The sequence below is a fragment of the Drosophila albomicans genome, chromosome 2L (genome assembly GCF_009650485.2).
Source record: "Drosophila albomicans strain 15112-1751.03 chromosome 2L, ASM965048v2, whole genome shotgun sequence".
Lineage (NCBI taxonomy): Eukaryota > Metazoa > Arthropoda > Insecta > Diptera > Drosophilidae > Drosophila > Drosophila albomicans.
This window is the reverse complement of record NC_047628.2, coordinates 8,431,887-8,447,897: the sequence shown is the minus strand read 5'-3', so window position 1 is coordinate 8,447,897 and position 16,011 is coordinate 8,431,887. Positions and strand designations below refer to the sequence as shown.

Below are 16,011 nucleotides of genomic sequence, written 5' to 3'. Positions count from 1 at the left end.
CTCTGCCGCTCTATGTTCTTGAAGTAGTACAAAAAGAATTCGGAATTAGTTCCGATATATAACAATAGAATGTGAGTTTCTGTTGAAAAATGAATTTAAAGTGATATGTGCAGCTATTCATCGTCAAGCTTGAATCAAATTCATTCATAATACTCGCCTCGCGTACGTCGAGCATTACATTGGAACGTTAAGTGCATTGTTGGGGGCTGCATTCCAATTTAGCCACATCTATCGATGTCTCAGATCTCTTGATTGAATAGCATTTACAGTACAACGAGCTGTAACGCTCTCTTTGTTGCCCTCCCTCCCTCTCTCTCTCTCTGTCTATCTCTTTCTCTTTAGAATAAGCATCACACTTTGTGGAAGTCCACGATGAGAAAAGCCCAAGCCCAAGCCTCAAACGGCTGACGTCAAACGTAATTTTTACTGGGAGAAACAAAACGAATGGGAGGGAATTCGTTGGAACAAACAAACGGAACATCAACGATTACTGACATTTCTTTGTCATGATCATCATCAGCAGCAACAGCAGCAGCCACTGGAAGAGAATCGCGGCCAGAACAGAGAACGGAGAGCGGATGGTGGATGGTGGAAATGGAGGCAGAGCTTCGAGTGACGCGTGGAGTGGAGTCGAGTGGCTTTCTGCGCTTCTCAATGGCCATCGTCAGACAATGGCAAAGACAAAGAGACTGAGATTCCAGCAATCCAGCTCAATCTCAAGCTGAAGCTCCCAGATTTATGCTACCGTCAACACCAATCTCGTTTGACGTTTGCTTTTATATACCCTGCAAAAAAAGAATACCTTAAAAATTTCATTGTGTATAACAATTTTAAATACTATATAAAGAGAATTCAAGGAAAATTATAAGCAACAAATATTTTGATTAATTCAAATTATAACACAGGGAAATACTCCAGTAATTTCAAGATAATTAATTAGGGCGTTTACAATTAAGTGACGTCAAAACAGACAACAACATTGCGTATACTTAATATAAGTATTGTTGCTTGTTTTGACGCCTCTTAAATTAACAATACTAAGTTCATTGATATATTCCGGTAATTAATAATAATTATTTTAACCATTTTGTTATATATGCTCTCAGTAAAGTTGCATATATTAATATTTATGTTGTATTCTAATAATGTCTAGGTTGATTTAATTGTTCTTAATTGAAATGTACATATTTTTTTTATTTTTCTAAAATTCTATAAAAGGCTCTTAAACGATGCAAACATATTAAAGTGTATTAAGTTTTCGATCAGTTAAATACTAAGCGTTTCTTGCTTGATTTTTATAATTTTAATATTACTTTTTTTGTTGTATTTTTGCGCTTTCGATTGACGCATTTGCGTGTCACTTGACTTTTTTAATCTCGCGACTTTATCGTAGCTCACGGGCCTGCAATCGCAATCGAAATCGGACTCCGACTCCGACTCGCAGTTGGACTCAGACAATAACAACAACAACAACAACAACAAGTACAACAACAACAGCAAATTCAGCGCGCATCGCAATTATCTTCTGGACTAAGACGGAGTGGGTAGAGGGAGGGATTGGAGGCAGTAAGATGGTCGTTCGTCATAACTGTAACTTAATAGTTCGCTCAGGTAGCGACGCTTCGTTGACTCTGTCGCGCGTTCGGTCTTCCGCTCTGATAAAAAACATATTTAGTTGGCTTAGCAGAACTATTTGTTCATGTTTTGAATGTGTTGTTAATACGCACAACAGAACAAAATGTTTGATATAATTTCGAACATGGCGCTCGTTATTAATTTATAATTCAATGACTTTACTGACGTCATAGTATTAAGCTCCAACAATACCAATAACAATAAGTTTGCCTCATTAACATGTTTGCTTTGTTCTGCGAGCTTCAAGCTCTCCCACTAGAGTGTGGGTGTCTTGTGTCTATGTATGCGTGAGTGCGTATAGACGATCGTTAACTCGATATACAAATATGTTTGGATAGAGAATATTTGAGTACACGTTTTTGATTTTAATTTTTTTCTTTTTTCGTTTTTTTTTTTTGGTTGGTGAGCAGCCGGCGCCATACCGTTAGTCTGATCTTCGGGAAGCAAACATGTATTGAAATAAAATTCGAGCATATTTTCTGCGAGATGATACCAAATATTTTCGACATTTCGATTATTCCCATATTTGTACATTAACGAATACATTTTTATTATGGCGATCGACTGTGACGAGTAATAATTTGTTTAATAAATAATAACAACTCATGCTGAGTGGCAGAATCAGTTTCCTATGCACTTTTCATCAACTATATATGTATATAATAATAATATATATATATAATTGGGATTCAATTAATTTATTTCCATTCTTATTTTAATTCTTAGTATTTCATTAATCCTAATATAAATGCCACAAATTATCTATTTTATTTCCGAATACGTAAATAGCATTTATTTTTTTTAAATAAACTCATCACATTTTTATATAATTTACTGCTTGCACTTATCTAAAACTTAACATAATCGTTGCATTTCATTAGAATATTTACCCAAGAAATTCAAAGCATTAGACCAGATCGCTTAGAGCACTAATTAATGCGTCAATTGGCCGGCTATATAAGGCTTTTGTATAATTCCATAAGCAAATGTTGAGATGCCTTAAATGAATATATGTGTCACCTGACTGCGAAACGGAAAACGGGATTGACGTTTGGTCGAGACATACGCATTTCCAACCGCAACTACGTAAATCCAAAAGATTCTCCAAAAAAATATTTGGCGCTTTAGGATTGGAGAGGTTTCGCTGCGTCATCATAACTAAATTCCCCGTTAAAAGATTGTTGACAATTTTCGAGGAAACTGTCGTATATGGGCTGATGATTAACGTCATTGATAACAATATGGCCATTAAAATGTGAGAGCAGCGATTGCTTATGACCACTTGAATGTATTCCACTTAATAATACGCGGTACTCAACCATGCAGATAATATTTAATAAATTAAGCAGCGTGCTTAGGATTCAACTCTTTGTAGTATTTCTACAGAGTATTTTAACAAATAATCTGACCAACTGCGTCAGAGACTTGTAAAAATTCAATGAATGGAATATTGTGGCGAAAATTCCAAAACATTGCCATTAAGACCATAAATATATAATATATATATTGAAGTCTATCTGTACGTCCTACCCCTGGTAACAAGCACTACTGATAGGGAAAGTACTATGAATACACTTGTTTTTTTCCTGCTTTGAGGCTATCAACCTGCTAATTTGAATTGCTACCCTCAGTACAATCCAAATGATATTCATATAATTGTTTGATTGTCAAATGTTAAAAATAGCTTGGTAACATGTGAATGTGAATGGCGCGAGCCGCATTGATAAGAACTGTTCAAGAAAAAAATTATACAAAAAAAAAGTCACGCTATAGACGTACCTAGAGAGATATATATGCATATGTACACTGAGTGCCGATGTGCTAATCTAAGGTCACGCCCAAATAAAATGCTCAAATTTAATGCCAGAGCAGAAAAGTTAAATAAAAACAACACGGCGAAATGTGCAAAAAATAATCGTAAAAATACACACAAAAAACGAAAGAAAAAAGATAATATAAATACATTTTTAAAACAACAAAATCGTATTATTTACGTTTATACTATATGAGTAAACATTTCAAACGTTGATCTAAATCAAACGAGCTAAGAACCTACGATACCAAACAAGAGAACACGATGGGAAAACAACATTTGCGATTGCACCAATCACTCACAATTTGTAAATAATCTCAATCTGGTCTAGTTCTTGCTTTTAGAATCATTTGGCAACAATTAAATCACGAGATTAAAAAGTACTTTTTATTTGTTTACATGAGAACCGAGAAGAGAAGGCTGCCAATCTTATTTGCGCTTTATTGTTTATCTCATGAAAATAGCTGAATCAAGCGCGAAGAAATTTAATCGTTCATTTGTCATCCTACAAAATATTTTTATTTATTTCGAGCAAGTGGCCGCAAGGCTGAAATTTTTCCAGTATTTACCTATTACAAGTATTTTCGATAAACAAAGAATTTTAATGTTATTGCGTGAATTCAAAGCAGACCTTGAGAAAATTGTTATTAACATTTAATGAAAACAATTAAAAGCACACCTCTGTGCAATAATCAAAATATGAAAGGATTTCTGATTACTTAAAAAAATATATGCGCAATTTCAAATTTTCCTTGAAATTTCGCACATTGCCATTTAATTGAGCATAAAAAAAAGAAATTCCAAAACAACTCACATAAGAAAAACTTAAATATCGAAGTTAAAGAAAACAATTTATTTAGAATATAATAATGATATATGTATTTTGCTCATACTAATTTCAGTATAACTCTTTTTAAGATAGTGTCGTCAATCATTAATTGTTAATCAGTATATTTTTCTAAGGAATTATCGCAAACCTGAATTGATCTATCGCATGTTCGAAAGCAGCGCGTGGCATCTGTAAAACTGTCCAGTTCAGCAAATATAATATTCATCAGACGATTTATTGAACTCAAATCGGAAATCACAAAAAAGATTTACGACCTTCAGCAACAAGCGAATGACACGATTGGGTTAAATGTAAATACAATAGAGCACGTTCTTCCAGAACCTGGATAATGCTGACTCAGTGGGTATTATGTTCGGTGGTGGGTTCAGGTTCAAATGGCGTTGCCCAGAGTCGAGTCGACTTAAGTCGAATGATAGATGGACGATACGTTTTTAAATCAACAACAACAGAAGTTCGCAAAATCGAATCATGTTCAATTTGCGTCAATTACACGAAAAGATTAGCCTCGCCCCAGTTTCGTATTATGATGATACGTCTATATAAATCAACGTCTGATAATACAAACAAAAATACGCTGCGGGGGGGGCGATGAGCAGACACAAAAAAAAGAGAAAGATGGAGAGATCAAACGAGAGAGATGCGGAGAGACAGCGCAATCTGAAACTGAGTCGTCGGCTTATCAAAAGTTTAATTTTACAAGGCGCAGTTCCAAAAATAGCTCACGCGACACGTCAGTCGGTCAGCTTGCAGTCCGATGCAGGTTTTTACCGTTCAAGTGACGCAATATGGTATTATGTTTACCGTTAATGCTTATACTCATACTTATTTTAGGGTCTCCCTTGAAGTTATATTTTTGGGGCACTCAATAGGATTACAATGCGCATACAATTGCAATGCAGTTGGAGTTTCCAGTGCAAACCAGCTCAGATCGATTGTCGATTGTCGGCTGTCGAACGGGGCTTATCGACACACGACATCGGAACGAACACATAATTTTGTAATGTATATAGTATACGTATATATATCATATATTTGTTTGTAGGTATACAGACAAGCGTTGTCGGGCACGTGGCTGCTAAATGAATGAAATGTTCACGGAATACTTATTAAAATATCATTAGAGATACAAACCGTGTACATATTTGGGCAACCTTGCGCCGTGTGCCAAGCCATAATATACTCAAAAGAAATGAAAAAACAAAAAATATAATTAATTAAAGCCATGCGAACGTCAATTCGGCGAAAATTTATGGCATTCAGTTTTTCATAGAAGCCAAATATTTGACCAAGTCGAAAGCAGAGTCTTCTGTAAATATTATCCATTCAAATATTTGCTTACACGAGCCAGCGACTTTTTATGTTGCGCTTAAAAGTATGCAGCAGTTCTTTTAAAATCAAATTGAAGAATAAATAATGTGAAGCATGATCTAATTTTCAATTATCATTCATTAATCTAAGTCGATGAGTTCATTTTTGTATAAAAATATCATTTATAGATAAATTATTAGCATTAAAGATTTTTTACATCAAACATACAATTTATTATATTTTTTGAATATATTGAATTTTTGAATAACGTTTCACATTTGATTGTTTAATAATTCATTACATCTGTATATGCAAAATAAGTGAAACCAATAAAATATTTCTTCCGCATTTTCTTTTCCACTTCCGGATTTCTTTCAATTTTATATACGCCCTCATATTCATGCATGACTCCACTTCCTCATTCTGTCTTACTCAGTCTTGATAGCACTGTCTTTGTCTACATTTGCTTTCTTTCTTTTACAGCATTGACTACAATAACTCAGAGTTTGGTTTATAGTGATTTCTACTATATGTAAATATATCTCAGTGATTGACAAGAGATAGCAGCTTCGATGATCAACGGTTGTGACGATACGAACTGAATCAAAATATTGCATAAGAACTGACTGACAGAGCTATCACAACATAGTCAAAATGTTAAGATGTATTCAATATACATTCTACACAATAGCAATAGAAATAAATTAAACATAAATATTTACAGCTTTGATATCAACGGCACTGACGATACAGACCTGAATCAAAATATTGCATAAGAACTACATGACAGAGCTATCATATATAGTCATAAATGTTAAGATTGGAGGTTACATATTCTGATAACCTATATTAAATAGACATAAACATAAATCCACACCATTTTTGTATAAAACACTGAAACCTCTACAATTTTTATCTGATTTTAAAAATAATAGTTATTATTGTATGTGCCAAAAATCGTATGTTCTACAATTTTTATCTGGGCTGACAAAAACAAATAATAATTATTATTGTATAGTCTCTGAGATCGTAGGTGTTCATAGACGGACATGGAAACAAAGTCATATCTTTAGAATATATATACTTTATGGGGTCAAAGATGCCTCCCTCTGCCTGTTACATACAATTCCTGTAGGCCCAAAAGTTACGATAACCTTCTTCCTTATGGGTAGCGGGTGTATTAAGCATAAATATTTCAAATATTTTTTTTCGTTTAATGTTGCTATTGTCGTATTTTCACAAAAAAAATACTTTTTAAGTTGTCATATAAATGCAGAATTGATATTTATACTCGTTTCTGTGCAAAGATTATGTAAATATGTATCCATAATTAGAAAGTGCATAATTGTTGTGCTAGAAATAGTATTTAAATAAAAGTATTACCTATGTAGTTAAATATTGATAGAGTCGTCTATTATGGCTTTGTTCGAGGAATGGGTGTGTGTGCATTGTGCAGCAACCGTGAACTCATTAGTTAAATAAAAACAATGTAGACTTTCAATGTAATATCAGCAACAATGGCAACAATTAAGAATAGGAAATGTGACTGTAAACAATTATATCATAATAGATATTTACCATGCTTATCGTTGGCTAGCCCGGACTTCCCACCTTCTCATAAACAAATGGCTAATTGTTATTTCTTCTGTTTTCTGTTTGCTATATTTCAGGTGTGAAGTTAACAATAGATGCACTCTTCTGATTGCGTGTGGAGGCAATATGCAATCAAACGTCGAGCAAGTACTTTCGAATTATTACAGATAATTTTAACACCTAAAAGGCGTATCGACGTATACTTAATATTGATTGGCGCGTGGATAATTGATTTTTTGGGGGCCTGGCAATATCGCAGCGACTTTTGCATATAAAGCATTCCCAATTGGCTCTTATAGAATAGAATACTTCAAGAATCGAAAGGCGTTTAATCGTGTAACTCAAGTGTTATTAAAAGCGTAATAAATATTAAAGAATATATTTAATTTATAAATTAATGGTTATTTCATTCGCGGCGAATATCAAAGCGTTAACAACTGTTATGATATTATGCCATCTAGCTTTGAATATTTCTTTTCTGTGTTTTTTTAAGTAATTACTCACTTCTGTTGCAAATATTTGCTATTATAACAAATTTTATTTTATTATATTTAAGCAGTTATTTAAAAGTGAAATAGTATAAAATGATATTAGTATCATTAATATTTCGTAAGTTTTCGCTTATATATTATTCATGCAGAAATAAAAACTAACTATAATTGAAAAAAACTAATTAAATAATATATTTTTGTTTTGATTGATTTGAAATATTCAGAATATAATTTTTGATTACGTCTTTGATGTTGCCAAAAATAACCACTTATAATTTTTAACACAGTTTTTTTATTTTATGAAATTGTGAATCACTGTAGACAATGTGTAATATAATATTTTTAATTGTTAACCAAAATAATCACACACATCATTATTTTTCATCACGTCGTTTATTAATAAACCCAACAGCTATTTCCAATGTCAAAAGAAGAGCTAGAGCAACCCATTTATCTAATCAACTTTGAGGAGTATCTGAGACCCAAGCAACCTCACAAGTCAACGGCGCTACAATGTTTTGATAAGCCTATAAAACCCGAAAGCCAGTTTTTCAAGATTTACAAACGTCTCAAGTTCGTGCGATGGTTGCGAGAGAGTCGCTCAAAATTGTCGAAAAAACTAGAGCAAGTTCCGTTGCCAAGGTTCCTGAATTTTCTGCGAGAGCGTAACGATGATGGACTATGCAAACCCAAGACTGGCTTCGAGATATATTGCGAAATGTCCAGCATACATGGATTTCATTTATTTGTGGGCGCGAAGACGTGGCAGCGAGTGCTCTGGTGGATCTTCATCTGCATTGCCGTGGTCCTCTCGCTGCTCGTGTTGATCATGTCGTATGGCAGGAGTGCAGAGACGCCAACAATACGCTACATAGAAAGCATAATGCAACCAAGTGGTGAACGTTCAATTCCCTTTCCAGCTCTCACTATTTGTGACTCGAATCGTATCTCTAAGCGAAGTCTCTTTAGCAAGGCTAGGGAGTGGGATGTGACAAGCAAATTGTTGCAGAAATTACCGTGGTTACCTAAACGCAATTTAGGTCAAGTTAACGAGTCAATGATCAATACTTTGAGCTGGTTAAACTTTACTTGGTCGGAGGTTTTGGAGCAACTGTCGCCACAACTCTGTGAAACTCAACTATTGACTTGCTTGTGGCAGGGTGAGACGCAAAGCTGCAAAGATCTGTTTGCCACTACGTGGAGCTACAGTGAAGGACGTTGTTGCAGCTTTATGGGACAGCCAAAGTGCTCGCTTACGTCGTGCCAATCAGCGAAAGGATTAACTATACGTCTGGCCACAAAACTCGAAGATTACGGCAGCTCTTCGGCTGTCACAGCTGGTTTCCATTTCTTTATACACGAGGCCGGCACCACAGTTGATGCAACACACAACGCGTCTTTTTACCAAAAGCAACAGAGTCTCATTTGATGCTTAAACCTTATGAAACGCATGCATCTTCTTATATAGCCAGTCTGCCAATCGAACAGCGACGTTGTTATTTGCCCAATGAACGAAAGATGTTTCAATTCTCCATCTACAGTCAGGACAATTGTGTAGCCGAATGTAGAAGTGCGAGAATCTTTGAGAAGTGTGGTTGTGTTCCTCCCTATATGCCCAGCAGGTGGTATTGGTCCCAATGTCCAGTCGGGCAGTACAAGTGCGTCCAGGATCAAGGTAAGAACTAAGCCTTTCATATATATTTCATACACAAACTCAAAATCGTAGATCAGAATTTATTTTACAAATGCTCAGAGTTAACTAATTGAGTAAAACGACTCATTTAGGAAATATTTTCAAATGAGAAATATGTATGAGAATTTTTTAAATCCGGTGCCTATGGAAGAGTAGGGTATTTTAACATCGTACCTTTAGCAAATGAGTGGAAGAGGCTTAAAGAGTCATGTTTTACCCCATAAAGGACATATTGTAAATTCTGGTATATTTTGTATTATATAGTATATTTTTAATGTTTTATCGATATACCAAATATATCCATTGATATATTTTAATATTTTTCAGTATATTAATTTAGTATACTGCACTGTTTCCTTTTTATTGAAAATGGGTAGCGATAGTGGACCAAAGTTGATTTAAAACAAAAATACATGGATTCAGTGCATGAGTTGTAAAGAAAACAAAATTTAGTGTTAAATAAGTAAAAGAGAGTAATGTGAACAAAAGTGATAGTTGGAAAAATTATATATATAGTATTGGTGCGGAAAGTTATCTAAATTATGAATTATGAAATTATGTTTTACAAACGTAAAATGTATTACAACTTTTTATATTTTTAATGTCGAGAATTGTTTTATAGTGTGAACAACATTTTCTTTTTTAACATACTCTTTTTAATGAATAAATTATATGTTTATTATAGATCTCAGCTGGGATGAACTTCAGTCGCATTGCAACTGTTTACCTCCGTGCCAGTTTTATCGTTATGACGTACACAGCGATGTGACCAACTTGGATGCCAGCCAATCTATGACTAATGTCAATAATGATGGCTTCTTGTAAGTGAATATCTATTATTGGCCGTCCATACAATAATTATCATATTAATTATTCCGCTCGCACAGTCAGAACTTTAATGCCTCCGATGAGCTGGTTGTGCACATTTACTTTGACTCATTGAGCGCAGAGCAATTGCGCTTGGATGTCTATGAGAACTGGTTGACCTTCATAGGCAAGTACTGTGATAACTGCTATAAAACGAACTTAAAAACAGAAAGAAACTAGAATTTTAAATAGGCAAAATAGAAAATAATATGAATTTCTTAAAGACACTATAGGATTAGATTAAAGCTAATTTCAATTTAATTTATTTATTTTTTTAAACCATTTTTTAAATTTTAAAACTGAAGTGAAATTTAGTTAAGACAGTTTTATTACTATTTCTTGACAAGAATGCTTGTCTAAGTATTTTTTATTTGCTAAAAAAAAAACATTTAAATATTAGCAAAAATACATGCATAGATTATGTATTTGTATTAGAAATGATTTAAACGAAACACTTACTAGCTGTACCTCACTACAATATTTATGATCAATGCTTTGAATCAAATTTTTTAACTCTCCCAATCAAACTAAGTGTTCAATTTTTACAAAAAAAAAGGTCTTCTCGTACTGTAACACTTGATATTATTGAGCAATTCAGCAAAGAAATATTTGTTTGTACATTATCAAGGATTTGGACTGTTCTGCTGAGTCTAACGAGCTATTAGACCTATATTAATTAAGTGTATATCATTTAACAACGGGGACAGGCACCTTCGGCGGCATCACGGGGTTGTTTATGGGCTGCAGTTTCGTGTCCGTCTTCGAGCTGGTGTTCTTCGTGTGTGTGCGACCCACTTGCAACTGGCTACTCAGACAGAGAGTACGTTATAGACTGCGGCGTCGTCGTCGTCAAATCGAACAGGCGGCCAATGGTAATTAGGCCGAGCTCACTAACTAGCCCAATTTGCTGAGCAAAGACAAATCAGTTGGCAGTGAAAAGTGCATGAAATGGCGTTCAAGAAGCGGCACATCTTTGATCTACGCGTTGTGCAATCGCAACAGCATATGTCTAAGTCTTTGGAAGGCCACAGGAACAGCAATAGCACCGCTACCTTCTCAGTGCTCAGTCATGGCCACAGTCGCCGACGTTTCAAATATTATCAGCTGCGACTTATTTGGAATTGGTTCACGGAAAGTCTGCGAAATTATTGTCAGACCACATCGTTGCATGGCTTTAGCTACATTACTCGCCAGGATATTAGCAGGAATGAACGTTTCTTTTGGTTGTTTGTTGTCTTGTCTGCCATTATTGCCTCCATATCTCTGGTATTAGTTTCACTGTATGCGAATCGTGAGACGCCAACGGTGACTGTCATCGAGAGTTCGCATTTTCCCACCTGGAATATTCCCTTTCCGGCTGTAACGATTTGCAATTTCAACAAGATTTCGAAGACCAAAGCTTTAAACTTGATGCGAAATATGTAAGTAGAGGGTATACAGAAAATAATATGATTTTCAATACCTTTACCTTCTCTTCAGGCAACTGCCACCCAACGTCACTAATGAGCATTTGCAGCAACTTTTTAACCTAACGCTACTCCCAGTGGGCAACACCATTAGCAACGATTCCCTACAGATCTACGATAATATTTTAAACATGAATAATATTACTCTCACGGAGCTGAGCAAACAACTCTCACCCGACTGCCTGGAGATGATCTCTCGTTGCATCTGGAAGGGCATCAACACACGATGCGAGAGTCTCTTTCAACGCATTATGACACTGGAGGGCACTTGTTGCAGCTTCAACTACTTTGCTGCATTGACCAATAATTTTCCAACGTGAGTAGATGAAAATGTAATGTACCGTAATATTTTGCTTTTATTCAAAATGGTATCTCGCAGTCTAGTGTGCTCGACTTCTTACTTGTTAGTTTTGGTAAAGTTCATTTGTAAACCGTTTTTTAATAAATTTCTAAAATTTTTATTGAGTTAAACAGCCTTTTAAACCCCCAAGTCATTCATTCCATTGTACTATTAAATACTAAAACTTAGTGATATGACTTGACTTACACAAATCTAGCATGCAAAGAAACTTAAGATAAACAAAAGATTAATAACTTTTTTTTCTATTTTTCATAAAATGTTAAAGATTTTTTTCCGTCGTTTTTTATACTCAAAATCTTTATGACGTCAAACAAAATATTTATACAAATAAACTTCACTCATATATACCCAACCAATTAAAACAGCGTCTCAGATATCTACGAATTTATTTCTCACTTATTTACGCAGATAAATCAGCTTAATTAAAAATGTACACAATACACAAAAATAAAACAGCCATTATAATTATATGTACTCCAATTAGCAAACATAAGAATGCGAGCTATTTATAGACCCGAATTCATAATTAATAATTAATCATTTGTATGAATTACAGAAAGATTGCTTACCAGGTGCCCAAGCGTCCGTATCGGGTGACGGGGTGTGGCTATCCGACTGGACTTTCCGTGCTCCTTGATCCCATGGTCGCCGATTATTATGGCACATTCTTTAGCGGCTTTGGTTTTCGCCTGCTCATCCACAATTCGCATAATTTTCCCGATGAGAACGCAGAGTCCAAAGTGGTAACCTCCACGCGAGAAAGTTTCGTGCGCATCAATCCAGAATCGACATATGCCACTAGGGATATACAGCGCATGGACTTGAAGTGGAGGAACTGCCTCTTTGGCAACGAGCGTAAGCTAGATGGACTCAGACGATACTCGTTCATCAACTGCATGTTCGAGTGCAGAATGAGAATGACTCTGGAGATCTGCGGCTGCCTTCCCGCCTATGTGGCCAACAATGGCACTTTCAAGGTGTGCGGAGTTCTTCATTTAAACTGCATTATTGAGAGCAAACGTAAGCGAGAATTATTAAATTTGATTGAGTTTTATTATTTGTCATTTCTCGCACTGAAGGTCTCTATTCTCGTGCCTTGGCGAACCTGGGCGCGTCGCTCTCCAGAGTTCGTCGTACAACCAGTTTTCCCTGTGATTGTCTCCCTGATTGTGAGTCCAATTTGTATGTGTCCGAGAGTACCATGGGCCGATTAGAGGTTAATTACTCCAGCAGAAGAAGTAGCAGGCAAGTCTCATTTTGTTTCTTCACATTTCATTATATTTCATAGTGTGTTTATCATACCCGCTACCCAAAGAATTGATTGGTATTATAACTTTGTGCCTGCAGGAAATGTACATATATGTAACAGGCCGAAGGAGCCATGTCCGTCTGTCTGTCCGTCCGTTTGTATGACGGAGACTATAATATATATATTTTTTTTCGACAGTACCTGTTATTTTTCTAAGCAGATTAAGTTGGTTTCAAATTTTTGCCCACTTTCGCACCGTAAATCCAATAACAAGGGTAAGCTACAGTTTTGGTACATACAATAATAAGTATAGTCTTTATGGTTGCTAAAAAATTGGTTGAGATCAAATTAAAAATGTAGAAGTAATTTAGGAAAAACTTGTATCTTCGGTATATTAATTTGATACATTTCTTAATTTTGCTTTTATTCAAAAACGGTAGTGGGTATCTCACAGTCGAGCACACTCCACTGTAACTTTCTTATTTATTTTTCTATTATTTCAATTATTATATATTAAATTATTTTACCATTCATAGCTCCAGTCAAACAGATAGCATTTTGGTTCATGTATTCTTCAGCGACCTGATGTCCACTCGATACCGCATGGAAATATTTCAGAACTGGCTATCGGCACTAGGTAAGCTGAGTATATTTTCAATCTAATAGAAATCTATTAAAACTTGTTTCTTTTTTATTCCTTATTCTCAGCTTCATTTGGGGGCCTGTTGGGTCTTATTCTTGGCTTCAGCATTGTCACTGCCTTCGAATTTGTTTACTTCCTTACATTTCGTCCTATTTTCAATTACATCAACCGTGATAGAGACTAAATTTCAAATAATCTCAATCAATACAGTTCACTGTAGATTACGTGAATGCCTTACTATAATCAATAATGGGAAATTTCGCAATGCACAAAATGGTTTTGCCCAAGAATCAAGACACGTACTCGAAGTTAATCTGCTGTAAATTTCTTTTAATAAATTTATTATACTCCAGCAAATTGTATTTATAACGAATTTCTGACTACAGATATTGAAACGTACTATGCGTATACTTGATTAGATGTGTGGGCAGAGTGTAGATCGTGATCGCAAATAAATTTCGAAAGAGCATCTATCTATTGGGTATGTTAAATGTATTTTTAACTTAGTATCAATCACATGGTTTTTATTGCTCTACACAAAATTCCTACGAAATGCGAAAGTTGATAATTACAAATGATTCAAACAATAACGTAAAACCCATGTCACAATATTCGCAATGCACAAATGCAATGACATGTGTACACATTCCAACACCAGTTAAAGTAATTAATTAATTAATTAATTAATAATTAATAAAATTCAGTTTTATATATGGACAACAATTGAAGTCGTTTATTTATCGAAATAGCCCAAAGCCTTGACCTCGGTAGCCATGGCGACAATGGAGTCCAGCAACTCCTCGCTGGCGGGAATAATCTGCTCAGCGGGCAGTCTGAAGCCAGTAAGGATGGAGTTGGAGGACGGGCGCAGCTCATAGCAGAAAGTCATACGCACATCCTGAGTGCCATAAGCCCAATCAGTGCTGGAACCAGCTGCAGGGTAGATGGCATCATAGACGTTGCCACCAGTGTACCTGGTGTTGTAGCGCTGCGAGACAGCCGCGATAGCAGCATCAAACACTTGTTCGAAGTCCTTGACATTATCGGGCAGCTCATTGGTGTGGCCATAAGGATACAGCAGATACTGAGAGTAAGAGTGGAGCGAGATGTACAGCTGAATCTTGTCCTTTATCGAAGCAATGTATTGCGACAGCGAATAAGTCTCGATCTCAGAGAAGGCCTCGGGACCGGCATAGGTTTCAGAGCAGGCACTATCGCTGGCGCCCGCCTCGTTCCAATGGAAGCCCCAGTTGCGGTTAGGATCAGCGCCAAAGCAGCTGCCATAGGGAGTGCGAGTCTTGCGCCACAAGCGATTCGTGGTGTGAGTGTACACATAGCCATCGGGATTGGCATGGGGGAAGACGTACCAGTTGTAGTTGTCGGCCAACTCCTTGATGGAGTCCACCTCAGAGGTCAGCAGCTGGTTGATGATGAAGGTACTAGCGGCGGGAGAAATCCATTCGCGAGCATGAATGCCAGCCTCCAGGAAGATGCCGGGCTTTTCAGACAGACTCTTGGAGATCTTAACACCCAGAATAGAACGGCGCTGATAGGTCTTGCCACCCTCAATCAGTGTGACAACATGGGGATAATCCCTGGCCAGCTGAATCATCCAGGTGTAGGTATCCTCTAATTCATAGTACTGTTCCCAGTTGTATTGGTCGTCGGCGCGTCCCGTCATGCCAACGCGTCCCTTGATGGCAACCTTCTCGTCGACTTCATCCATAGATTTTTGGAAATCCTTCGATTGCAGCTCGTATTTAATCTCAGCCCTGCCCAACAGGTCCAATAGATCGGGCACCTTGTGGGGAGCGACAACCATCTGAACATCTTTACCCACAATGTGCACACCATCTAGGAAGAGGATGGAGTCGGAGGAACCCTCCAAATCCTTCAGCACGGCGAGTTGAGCCTCGTTCGCTGAATTGGCCTTGTAGAGGCGATAGTTGTCATAGCGGACACGTTCCGCTTGGCCAACAGCAAGCGTGGCCAACAGGCCGAAAAGAGCAAATAGCAGAGACTTGTTCAGCGACATGGCTGTC

The 16,011-nt window shown here is 36.4% G+C and overlaps 3 protein-coding genes across 3 annotated transcripts; 2 read left to right on the top strand and 1 right to left on the bottom strand.

The window, feature by feature from the left end:
* The first annotated feature begins 8,083 nt into the window (after nt 1-8,083).
* Nucleotides 8,084-11,170, top strand: LOC117565421 (pickpocket protein 11). Its single transcript, XM_034244507.2, is given in 5 exon segments — nt 8,084-9,107; nt 9,110-9,365; nt 10,069-10,204; nt 10,271-10,377; nt 10,958-11,170. Coding segments are annotated over 5 exon segments (1,668 nt in total). The 5' UTR covers nt 8,084-8,111; the 3' UTR covers nt 11,131-11,170.
* A 28-nt stretch (nt 11,171-11,198) lies between these two features.
* On the top strand, nt 11,199-14,341 carry LOC117565410 (pickpocket protein 11). The gene is made up of 6 exons (XM_034244496.2): nt 11,199-11,671; nt 11,730-12,032; nt 12,634-13,097; nt 13,157-13,322; nt 13,863-13,963; nt 14,035-14,341. Exons 1-6 carry the CDS (start codon nt 11,199-11,201, stop codon nt 14,151-14,153), a joined length of 1,626 nt encoding a protein of 541 aa, XP_034100387.1. The 3' UTR covers nt 14,154-14,341.
* Nucleotides 14,342-14,659: 318 nt separating this feature from the next.
* Nucleotides 14,660-16,011, bottom strand: LOC117565417 (zinc carboxypeptidase A 1-like). Its single transcript, XM_034244502.2, has one exon. The coding sequence runs from the start codon at nt 16,002-16,004 to the stop codon at nt 14,703-14,705; it is 1,302 nt and encodes a 433-aa protein (XP_034100393.2). The 5' UTR covers nt 16,005-16,011; the 3' UTR covers nt 14,660-14,702.